A 12,806-nucleotide genomic window follows, 5' to 3' on the forward strand; every position below is an offset into this window, starting at 1 on the left:
TTCGTGACCAGTCTGCATTGTAGGACCTTATCAAAAGCCTTGCTAAAACCCATATGCACCACTACCCTCATCGACCCTCCTTATTATATAGCCTCCTCAAAAAATTCAATCAAGTTAGTCAGACACGACCTTCCCTTAATAAATCCATGCTGACTGTCCTTGATTAATCCATGTCTTTCTAAATGAAGCTTTATCCTGTTCCTCAGAATTTTTCCAATAATTTTCCCACCACCGAGGTTAGGCTGTCCGTCCCTTTCTTCCTTTTTAAACAACAGTATAACGTTAGCAGTCCTCCAGCACCACACCTGTAGCCAGAGAGGATTGGAAAATGATGGTCACAGCCTCTACCATTTCCTTTCTTGCTTCTCTTAACAGCCTGGGATACATTTCATCCGGGCCTGGGGATTTATCCACTTTCAAAGCTGCTAAATCCCTTAATACTTCCTCTCTCACTATGTTTATTTCATCCAATATTTCACACTCCTCCTCCCTGATTGCACTGTCTGTATTGTCCCTCTCTTTTGTAAAAACAGACGCAAAGTATTCATTAAGAACCATACCCAAGTATTCCACCTCCAGACACAGGTTGCCTTTATGGTCTCTAGGCCCTACTCTTGTTATACTCTTGCTCTTAATGTATTTATTAAAAACATCTTTGGTTTTCCTTGATTTTACTTGCCAATATTTTTTCATGTCCTCTCTTTGCTTTCCTAATTTCCTTTTTAATTTCACCCCTGCACTTTCTATACTCATCCAGGGTTTTTGCAGTATCGAGCCCGCAGTATCGGTCATAAGCTTCCCTTTTTTCTTTATCCTATCCTATATGCCGCTTGACATCCAGGGGCTCGAGATTTGTTAGTCCCATCCTTTTTCTTTACAGGAGCATATTTGCTCTGAACCCTCACTAGTTCCCCCTCGAATGCCTCCCACTGCTCTGACACTGATTTACCTTCCAGTCCACTTTGGCTAAATCTCATCTCAGCGTAGTAAAATTGGCTTTTCACCAATTGAGAACTTTTATTTCTGGTCTATCTTTGTCCTTTTCCATAACTACCCTAAATCTAACTGAATTATGATTACTACCACCAAAATGCTCTCCCATGGATAATCCTGCCACCTGCCTAGCTTCATTCCCTAAAACTAAGTCTAGAATCGCACCCTCGCTTGTTGGGTTTGCTACGTACTGGCTAAAAGTTTTCCTCAATGCATTTTAAGAATTCTGCTCCCTCTATACCTTTCACACTAATTCTATTCGTTAATATTAGGGTAGTTGAAATTTCCTACTATTATTGCCCTATTGTATTTGTACTTCTCAGAAATGTGCCTACATATTTGCTCTTCTATCTCCCTCTGACTGTTTAGGGGTCTATAGTACACTTCCAGCAGTGTGATTGTCCCTTTTTTGTTGTTCAGTTCAACCCATATAACCTCATTTGAAATATTGATGAAATATTTTTTCTTTTTAAAATAAATGTTTAAACTAAATTTATCCTCCCCAGAGAAAGTCTGCATCAGTTTCAAAGCAAGAAACATAACCTTAATCAGGGAAAATAATTTGAGCAACTTATTGTTTGAACTTCATTCAAGAGTTCTGCAACTAGTTACATGGAAAGTTTCAACAGGGCTCAGCTGGCCTATGAAAGTGAGAACACCACTAGGAGGCAAAGACAGACAGAGCTCCGTTCCAAAGTTATAGCATTAGTGACAAAATATGTGGTCTGCTTTCCTTATCTACCCTGGAGGAAGACTACATTCTGATTAAAGGAAAACAAATTTCATGGGTAGGAATACTTTTTGTTCAAAGTATTCCCTTTATAGAGAAGATGATAATAGACCTAATTTGCATCACTTAAGAGTTCCCATGTCTGCATAGTGCCATTGCAAATAGCAGGAGAAATAGGCTATGAGAACCAAGAGCTATGGGACCCCCAAGAAACCACTCTATTGACCAGAACTGACAGTTTTGAATGACACTCAGGCCTGTTCAAAAGTTACAACTGTTGGTATTTGCAACAGAGCTGTTCCAGGATATCCTCTGTAATTGACATTACTAGAGGCCTTGCATGGACAGTAGCCCTACTTAAGGGTCTCCATGCTAGCAATAAAATTGACATTTAAAAAACTCTGGCAAGTCTATTATTTTCTTTTATAAAAGAAATGCTTTAAACAAGAAGTACCCAACCTAGACTTTCTTTGCCCTTCAAGTACATATAGCAGGCACCTAGTATATTGATACTCTAAGTGTGCCCCTACTTTTGCCTACAATTCCCAATGCTGAACTTCTGATGTCATCCTTGGCATTTCCTCAAAGAGGAAAACATCAGAGAGCAAGGCACTGTGTGCATCTTTTAGCAGCTGAATCAACAGCAATGTTAATGGCATGCTAGGAGCAGGTCACCAGCCTGTGGTCTTGACTTCAGAATGGTGTGTGGTAATGAGCAAGACCAAAGAAAAGGAAAAAAACACACCAAGTATGAAACCAAAATGATCTGCTTAATCGCTTGGTTTTTAGTCTAATGCACAAAGCACAATTCTACAATACCTTGCAATTTCTGCACTGTGTGTAGTCCAGTTTTCATACGGATCTTCGTCATCATCCACATTTTGTCTTGTTCTTCCTGAACTGGAAGACTGGGCTCTACTGCTGTGTGTGGCTGTTGAAGCATGTAAGCGGTTGTGTTTAGGAGAGGTGTGATTTGAGTTATACTCCTCCTCTGAAGTAGAAGTGTAATCTGAAGTTTGTTGTCTCCATCTTGAGTCTTGTAAAATAATTAGTTTCAAACAAAGAGAAAGGTAATAAAAGAATGAAAGCAAAAGGAAGAACAACCCAAGATTTAAAACAAAGCACACGATTCCTACAAAGGGAGATTGTTCAGAAACTTGGAGCAGAGGTCAGTGCTCTCATATCAGGAGTTGAACTGTTACCTTTTTTTAAATGTTTCTTTCAGAAAGTTCTGTAAAATGAATTTTCCCATTCAGAAACATGTGATATGATGACACTAGCAATGCTGTTCCATTTATTAGAATCAGAACTCTGCTGCATCATAAAAAGGATAGACCAGCAGTATATTTTTTAAATGGCAAAAAGCTAGAAACAATGGAAGTCCCAAGAGTTTTAGGGGGTCCATGTACACAGATCACTAAATGTCGTAGTCTGGTACAAAATTAACCAAAAAGGCTAATGGAATGTTAGCCTTTATAACTGGAGGGCTAGAATATAAAGGGGAGGAAGCTTTGCTACAGCTATAGAAATCCCCAGCCAGACTACATCTGGATTACTGTGTACAGTTCTGGGCACCGCAGATTCCCCAGAATTATACTAGGGATCCAAGGATTAGATGATGAGAGATTACATATACTAGGCTTGTATTCCCTGGAATATAGAACGTTAAGGGGTGATTTGATTGAGGTTTGTAGGATTTTGAAAGGAATTGATAGGGTAAAAGGAGAGGAACCTTTTCCACTGGTGGGGGAGTCGAGGACAAGGGGACATAACCTTAAAATTAGAGCCAGGCCATTCAGGGAGAAGTTAGAAAACACTTCTTCACACAAAGGGTGGTAGAAGTGTGGAACTCTCTCCCACAAAAAGCAGTAGATGCTAGCTTAATTAATAATTTTAAATCTGAGATCGCTAGATTTTTGTTAGCCAGGTTATTAAGGAATATGGAGCTAAAGCGGGTGGACAGAGTTGGGATACAGATCAGCCAGGATCATAATCAGGCTCGAGGGGGTGAATGGCCTACTCCTGTTCCTCAATTCCTGTAACAAGCTTCAGCTTTTCACTGCAGCAAACCAAATCAGTACTGACATCCGTAGTAGGGAAAATGCTAGAATCTATTATTAAGGAGGTGGTAATAGCGCACATAGAAAATAATATTAGGCAGAGTCAACGTGGATTTATGAAAGGCAAATCATGTTTGACAAATCTATTAAGAGTTTTTTGAGCTTGTAACTACAGGTGTGACGTCCGAAATCCGGAGACCTCAAGTCCGAGGCCATTCGGAAATTTCCAGATTTCGTAATGTCTTTGCTAGGGCCGAGGTAGGTGGGGCGGTGGGGGTGGAGTGGAGGGGAGGTGGTGTGGGGGGGTCAGACAGCCAAGGTAAGCTGGGGGGGGTGGCGGTTGCAAGGTCGGGCAGCCGGAGGTCAGACCGAAGGTAGGTCGGGCAGCCGAGTCTGGATTTCAGAACATTTTCCGGTTTCCGGACGACCCTGCCACAGATCAGCACGATGTCTGGATTCCGGAACATGAGATTTTGGACACTCAACCTGTAGTAGAATAGATAAGGGGGAACCAGTGGATGTGGTGTATTTGGATCTTTAGAAGGCATTCAATAAGGTGTCATACTAGAGGTTACTAAACAAAATTAAGGATCATGGGATGGGAGGGGGGGGTGGGTTATATACTAGCATGGATTGAGGATTGGTTAATGGACAGAAAACAGAGTTGGAATAAACAGGTCATTTTCAGGTTGGCAGGCTGTAACTAGTGGGGTGCTGCAAGGATAAGTGCTTGGACCTCAGCTATTCACAATCTATATCAATGATTTGGATAAGGGGACCAAGTGCAATATAGCCAAGTTGGCTGATGATACAAAGCTAGGTGGGAATGTTAAGTTGTGAGGAGGATACAAAGCAGCTTCAAGGAGATATAGACAGGCTAAGTGAGTGGGCAAGAACGTGGCAAATAGAATATAGGGTCCAAGTTTCCACAGGATAAAAAACGGGCACCCCTCCGAACTGGGCGCCCGTTTTTCACGCCTAAAACGGCGCCAGAAAAAAAACACGCTATTCTCGAGCGCTTTGCAGCTCCTTGTCTGTTTGGCGCGGCGCCCAGGGGGGCGGAGCCTACACTCGCGCCGATTTTGTAAGTGGGAGGGGGCGGGTACTATTTAAATTCGTTTTTTTCCTGCCGGCAACGCTGCGCGTGCGCGTTGGAGCGTTCGCGCATGCTCAGTGTGAAAAAAAACATTGGCACTCGGCCATTTTTGTAGTTCTTTGTAGCTGTTTAATTTTTGAAATTTTTTTAATAAAATCACATTGCCATCAGCACTGAGACTACCTTTCTCACTGTCTCCTTCCCCTCCCCACCCTCCACGGCAACAAATGGCTGTCTCCTTCCCCTTCCTCCCCTCCACGGCAATAACCCGCTGTCTCCTTCCCCTCCCTCCCCTCCACAACAACAACCCGCTGTCTCCTTCCCCTCCCTCCCCTCCGCGGCAACAAACCGCTGTCTCCTTCCCCTCCACAACAACAAACCACTTTCTCTCCCCCCCACCCCCCGACCCCCCGCTCAGCGGCACGAACGGCTTTCTCTCCCCCCCCCTCCCGCTCAGCGGCACAAACAGCTTTCTCCCACCCCCCACCCCCGCTCAGCGGCACGAATGGCTTTCTCTCCCCACCCCTCCTCCCGCTCAGCGGCAACGAACGGCTGCAGAATTCTCCCTGGCTGAAGCACTTTCACACAGGTAGGAAGATGGTTTATTTAATCTTTTCTTTGCTTATAAATGTTTATTCAGGTTGGATTTATTTGTATAATATTTGTAGAAGTATAAATAAGGATTTATTGTAGAATTTAATGAGTTCCCTTCCCCCCTCAACCTCGTTCTGGACGCCTAATTTGTAACCTGCGCCTGATTTTTTAATGTGTAGAACAGGTTTTTTCAGTTCTACAAAAATCTTTACTTGCTCCATTCTACTTTAGTTTGGAGTACGTTTTCACTGTGGAAACTTTCAAATCAGGCGTCAGTGGCCGGACACGCCCCCTTTTGAAGAAAAAATTCTGTTCCAAACTAGAACTATTCTACCTGACTAGAACTGCAGAAAAAAAAGTGAAGAATTGCGATTTCTAAGATAGTCCGTTCGCCACCAGTTGCTCCTAAAAATCAGGCGCAAATCATGTGGAAACTTGGGCCCATAATGTGGAGAAATGTGAAGTTATCCACTTTGGTAGGAAAAATAGAAAAGTAGAGTATTTTTAAAAAATGGTGAGATAGTTTGAAATGTTGGTGTTCAGAGGGACCTGGGTGTCCTTGTACATGAATCACTGCAAGTTAACATGCAGGTACAGCAAGCAATTAGAGAGCAAATGGTATGTTGGCCTTTATTACAAGAGGGTTTGAGTACAAGAGTAAAGATGTCTTACTGCAATTAAATAGGGCACTGGTGAGACCACACCTGGGTTATTGTGTACAGTTTTGTTTTCCTTACCCAGGAAACATATACTTGGCATAGAGGGAATGCAACAAATGTTCACCAGACTAATTCCTGGGATGGGGGAATTGTCCAATGAGGAGAGATTGAAACTCTGGGCCTATATTCTCTAGAGTTTAGAAGAATGAGAGGTGATCTCATTGAAACATACAAAATTCTTACAGGGCTACAGGGAGGATATTTCCCCTGGCTGGGGAGTCTAGAACCAGGATTCACAATCTCAGAATAAGGGGTCGGCCATTTAGGAGTGAGAGGAGAAATTTCTTCAGAGGGTGGTGAATCTTTGGAATTCTCTACCCCAGAGGGCTGTGGAGGCTCATTTGTTGAGCATATTCAAGAGAGATCGATAGATTTTTAGATATTAAGGGAATCAAAGGATGTGAGGATAGTGCGGGCAAGTAGAGTTGAGGTAGAGGATCAGCCATGACCTCGATGAATGGCGGAGCAGGCTCGAGGGGCCAAAAGGCCTTCTCTTGCTCAGATTTCTTATATTCTTAAATCTCTGACAAATGGGAGGTCAAAGCTTTACAATGACATTCATTGCATGAAAATGTATTCCCAATACTTCGACATGCATCTGAACCAACTGTGATGCTCAATAGCCGTAGAGTGAGCCAGTGATGTAATTACTGTCTGGTACAGATATACAACTCTCTCTCTCTCCCACACCCACTCCCAGACCAATGCAGTGTTACTTCAATTTGAAAACGGAAAACTAGTTTTATAAAAACTCCCGATTATGCATCTGACCAGCAATTTAAGTCAGTCAGGAAGTAAAATTGCATTGAAGACAAACTTAAAAACATGACAATGTTTTTGAAGCACGTGACCAATTTTTAAATCTCCATTCTGCAGGAACCTAGTTATAAAACAGCCAGAGGATTTAACATACATTAGTATAAGAAAAAACAAAACATAACTTTCATCATGCTCAATAAACACCCCAGTGAATTTCTGTAGTAAAAGAATCCCATGAACTCACCACAAAATTAAGTGTTAATAGTAAGCAGACTTTGTAACAGTTAATTTGATTTTTGTTAGTATATCTGGTAGAATAATACATTCTGTTATATAGTAATAGAATTAGAATTTAGAAATGAATGAAATAAAAAATGTAAGTCTTTAACAAGACAACTGCTTCAATGATCTTTTTCAGTTCACACCTATTTTATTCAAAGTAAAGTTTATATGATAAAGTTTATATGTTGCTGTATCAATTATTAGACTAGAAAATACTATTACAAAATTCAAAATATCTTTGGAATTTCTTTTTACTCCTTTAGATTTATCTGTCCTACACGCATTCTGCAACTGAGAAGCCTATTAAGACCTTTCCAAAAGACTCTTCCGATTGTACTCTGGAATTGACTACTCGAGATTTATTCATCTTTCAATCATCCCTCTCTCTGTAAGCAGATATTTAATAACACTTCTCTTACAGCCTAGCTGAGAACAGTAACTTGCTACATGATCCAACTGTGTAAATGTATCCTACCACTCTGGTGTACTGAAGCACTGTACACAATGTCTAGGGTCTCTCAGAAAAGTTGTATTGTTAAAATTTAGTGTAGCATTCATCGAAATAGAATAAGTAATACTCCATGCCTATACTGGACTCATGCTCAAGAATTTATCCCACAAAGGCAGGCCCACGTGTATTTTTTTTTTAAAAACAATGTATAAGTCATCACAAAGTGACAGGGCTGCAGATTCGGTACACAATTCCAACTGCATTTCTAATGCTAGATCCTGAAACACGACATGTCAACATGTCTTTGCCTACGTTTCCTGCAATCACTAAGTAGTCAGGCATAATAAGAGACAAGGACAAATAAAGAGAGAGCTGGATTCTCCTCCCGTTTTCAGGTTAGCAGACAACTACCTGCATTTTTCTCCTAGTTGGGAATAAAAAAAAAGGAAGCTCTATCAGAGGCTTCTGGAGGCAAACGGCAGAAGCCATCATCTCCACCATCCCAAGAACTGCCAAACAATGCAGTAAGAGGTTCATCACCTCTCAAGGATAGCCACTGCAAGTCAAGGCCCTGTTGCCAATCCACAATCTCTACCACACATACAGCCTTCATGCAGCTCGAGAATCACCCTGAGCACCACACTTGCTTAGAGTTTCCAAGATATGAGTGGGAATATAATCAGTCTGTAATGATATCGACCAGTAGCACCTCGGAGTCCGTAACCAGCACCAGTGCGTTGCAAGGAGTAATCACAGATGTCACTACCTTTCCAGAGTGGCATTGAGCCTGCTTCCTTAAGTCCCTCTCTGAAGCACAAGAGAACTTCAGATGTGGGCTCCTTGCTACTTCAAGAGAAAGGCAACCGAAAGCTTGTTCTTCGGAGACAAGAATTACCTCAGGCCTCTTAAGGCTCCAGTGGTACCATCACAGCCATCCACCACTCAACCTCATCTGACTCAAGAAGCATGTCGTAAAAGTACTGGATTAGGAGCTCAAGCAAGCAAGTTAACTGACAAAGGGTAGCATGATATCAAGAGGTAGTTGTAGTTAGGGTGAGTATTGTTATGGAAAGCAAGTATGGCTCAGGCACAGTGTTACATTTCTGTGTATGCTTGCAATCTTTTAGGAGTAGAATGATGGCACGGGATCTTTGGATTTCTATTTTACGAAGAAAACTGGCAGAGGTTTTGTCATTGAGGGACTCTGAAGGTGTTGGGAAAGGACAGACAGGTGTCATGTACCTTTATTTGATATTTCAACCTTTATTCATTGAAAGCAGTTAATAAGTTGTGCCCTTTGTTCACTGGTTCCTGGCTGTCCTGAGCTACTTCCTCCCCTTCCTGTGCAGTCTCCATGCTTTGAGGACGGAGGCACTTCCGCCACCCCCCCACCCCCTAGCTTCCTCATTAACCCCTTTAGCTTTTGGAACTAGCAAGCCTTTCTTCATTGCAAAATTATGCAGTACGCAGAGACTCTTGCTGGGCTGTATTGCAAGGCTCCACCATCTTTATCCAGGCACCTAAAATGAGACTTGAGAATGCCTATAATCTGCTCAATGACACTGCTTGTAGTTGCATGTGCCTCAGTATATCTGTTCTTCTCCCTCTGCCTGTAGATAACATTGATTGGTTAATTGATCTGGTGAAGGATGGTTAAGCTAGTCTGCGTTCCTTAAACTTGAGGGAATGAAGATGGAGAGAATGACAAATGAGAGACAATGAAGCTTTTGCTGATAACAAGGATATCAAAGGTGGAGGCGAGTGAATGGTTGAGGAAATTAACATCTGCAGAGGTATTGTGACAAATGGAGCGTCAAATCTAGGCAGCTGAGAATATGAAGGTCCATTTGTAAACCACTTGGGTGGGCGGGGGGGAGAGCATGGTTAGAGATTTTTCTACAGGTGGACACAAAAGGAAGTAGGGTCGGAAGGGAATAGGGAAATGCGGGCGATGAGAGAGTTTATATGGAGGCTGACGTTTAGGGAGGATGGGAGAGAGATGAATTCAAAGGAAACAGAAAAGATGGATTATCAAGGGAAAAATTCAGTGTGCAGCAGATAACAAGGATTATGAAAGAGAGGTGAGAGGAGTGACATTATTTAAAGTGATGTTAGTTGAGAGATAAAGAGAGAACACTTTCCTGCTCTTCTTCAAAATAATGCCATGAGATCTTTACCACCTGAGGGGGCAGATGGGACCTCAGTTTAACGTTTCACTCAGTACTGCATTGGAGTGTCAGCCTAAATTTTGCACTCATGATTCTGGAATCGGACTTAAACCCACAACCTTCTGACTAAGGTGGGAGTCCTCACACTGAGCCATGTCTGCCACCTATAAAACATCAATCTATGACTTGGTGATAAGGGCCACTAGGACAGTTTGGGTAGGGTAGGTGGTAGAAATTATAGCCAGGTGGTGAGGCTTCAGCAGGGAGAAAGGTCATCATCCATGAGTTAATACACTCATCCATAATTAGGTTGTGGAAAATAATGGCCTTGTTCATGAATGAACATCCTGGAGGGGATTGCAAAGAGGGACAATGATTATTGATCTGCTGGCGAAGTCCAAGGGACCAGTTGTGGGTGGGTGAACATGACAGGAAGGTTGGTGAGATTATTCCCCAGTACCACTGGGGGCAGGGGATCAGTGAGAAGGAGGAGAATGGAACAGTTAAGCAGTGACCAATCTATGATTCGATAATATCTTGGCAAGTCCTTCGGAGAATGCTGAAAGAGGCAAAGAGTAGTTGTGGGCTTATTCAAAGGGGATTCAAACCTGGGACGGTGACAAAAGAATAGGAAGGCAATGGGGTAATGATGGGTTGGGGGAGGGATGACAAAGTATCAGAGGGGGAGAAATGAAGTGTGGCATCACTGGGTGACAGGAAAGGTTGGAGTAAGAACAAAAAGGTTCCAAGAAGGATTGGGAAAAATAAAAGGGAGATAGAAGTAACAGGCTCAGATCCGGAGTGGAAGTCACACCAATGGACACTGATGATGCACTAAGGAAAACGTTTGTTTAACTTGCATGTTACAAAGATCTAACTTGAGGAGGTCAAAACTTAAATTTTCATTTAAAAGCTTCTACAACAATTAACAATTCTTTGTTGTGTGTTCACTTTTGAAATAGTTTGCCACGGTAATGATGTACTAGATGTTCTTTTAATGTATACTCACTAGAAGCTGATTTTGCATTACTAGCACGGACTCGTGATGTCTGCTTCACTGAACTTCCAGTACTTTTTCTAGATGAAGCTTTAGCATCAATACTAGATGACTTTCGACTGGTAGAAGTTACATCAATGCTTCTTGCACTAAAATTGCTTCTTATCACTGAAGTTTCTGTGTCACTGTTTACAGTGAGTGAACCTGCTCGTTTCCGTGGCAAAGCTAGCAGGTCAAGCCGTGATAACTTCTTATCGGTTGGCTGCTTTGAAGAAGTTGAACTTGTCGTGGACAGTTCTGAAGCCAATGAAGCCTTGTCCACATCTGCGCTTTCATTATCTGATGCATCACCAAGGCGAGCTCGGCGCAGCAGAGATGCTCTGGTTGGCCTGGGTGTCGAAAGGCTGTTTGAACGAGTCAGCGTTGTTTGTACACAAGATTTTGCCGCCTTGCTCGAATCCTCTTTTGGGCGCACAGAACTAGAAAACTTTTTACGTAACAGAGGTTTACTGGTCTGAATGTGCTCCTGATCAGAAGAGAGTACATCAGTGACTGGTAAATATGGAAGGCTGGAGGATCTCTCATCATCTGTAAAGTCTGTGGAACCACGAGACCCTGTGCTGCGTTTCAGCTGAAAGCGCTTGTAGTCTGGTTTGCTGGTTGTATCTGAAAGCTGGGCTCTGCGCTTCTCGGTTAGCCTTTCCCGAGCATTGGCTTGTTGAGGATGGTCTTGAACTGATGGAGTTGATTTCCCTTTGTGTACACTACTAAAGCTCTTCTGCTTCCGTACAGAACTCGTGACATTTTTACTTTTCAAGCTTACAGAACTTGTTGTGTCATTATCTGATTCTCCAGAGAAGGAATCACCTTGAACATAGGAATTACTTTCTTGTTGACTAAAGTGACAATCTTGAGACTGAAGTTTTGCCTCCAAGGCTGCCATTGCAGCTTCAGTATCCTTCAGAATGAGGTGTGTATCCTCAGTGCAAGCTGTAATGTAGGAGCCTCTTGCATGATCTTTAAAGGATGGCTGGCTTGAAATATTAGGAATTTTATTGATTACATTATCAATACTTGGCCGATCTTTAGTAAAACTTTCTCGTCTGATAACAGGTGTATGAGAATCTTTTGTAAATGTCTTCTTTCTTTCCTGTGAGGGACTCCTTTCAGTTACTTGAGATATTTTACCTCTGGAGTAGATTGCATCTGTGTTTCCTGCAACAATCTGGTTAGTATCTGAGACAGATGACCATTTTGTGGGGGATGAAACAATAGCTGATTTTGAGCTAAACTCTCGTTCTTTTGGCTTTCTTTCAAAGCTTGCTGACGTTACTTTAGCGACTGAAGTATGTTTTGAAGGGCTTTCCAACTCTTTTTTATCTTTTGTAGTGCTATAGGAAGCAGATTTCAGGTCATGTTCTGGAAAGCATACAGTGCTACTCAGAGCTGGAAACTCTTTGGTTGTACTTTGTGTGCTTGCATCTGTTACTCGTTGCCCAGGCTCAGATCTGTCAGACTTTACATGATCGTTCCACGTCTGCTCTTGATGTAATCTTCTGGTGATCTTTGAAATTCTACATTTTTTACCCTTCCCTTTTGCAACATATGAAGAATCATCAGATTTATCATCATCACTCAAGCTGTCAGGCTCCAAGTCTTTGTCTTCACGTATATACAACTTCTCATGACTCTGTGGAAAAGAACGCAATTCCAGTTCTAGCTTCTTTATTGATTCAGTGCTGGGGGAAGATCGTTGCTGATGGAAATCTTTTGATTTTGGACCATCAAGCTTTTCACTCGGTGGCAACTGTGGAAGTGTTCGACGTTTTCGTGATGACTGGCTTGTCGTTGATGCTGCATCTGAATCTAGAGTTTCTGCACTCTTGACATAAGTTCCAATATCAACCACAGCTCCATCTTCAAAAAAAAATTAAAACGGTGAAATGTCAGAACAAAA

General features: G+C 42.2%; 1 protein-coding gene across 8 annotated transcripts in view; it reads right to left on the reverse strand.

Annotated features, from left to right (window-relative positions):
* The window catches only part of LOC139263345 (centrosomal protein of 170 kDa protein B-like), a 113,179-nt gene that overhangs the window by 23,396 nt on the left and 76,977 nt on the right, over positions 1 to 12,806 (reverse strand). For 7 of the 8 annotated variants that reach the window (XM_070879264.1, XM_070879263.1, XM_070879258.1 and 4 more), the window contains 2 exons: positions 10,862 to 12,766; positions 2,543 to 2,759 (listed from right to left, as the gene is read on the reverse strand). In XM_070879264.1, the coding sequence (XP_070735365.1) occupies positions 2,543 to 2,759; positions 10,862 to 12,766 (2,122 nt within the window). The remainder of the gene's footprint in view (positions 1 to 2,542; positions 2,760 to 10,861; positions 12,767 to 12,806) is intronic. The other variant, XM_070879260.1, reaches the window with a different exon arrangement.

This window comes from Pristiophorus japonicus, chromosome 4 (assembly GCF_044704955.1).
Source record: "Pristiophorus japonicus isolate sPriJap1 chromosome 4, sPriJap1.hap1, whole genome shotgun sequence".
In the NCBI taxonomy this organism is placed as follows: Eukaryota; Metazoa; Chordata; class Chondrichthyes; family Pristiophoridae; genus Pristiophorus; species Pristiophorus japonicus.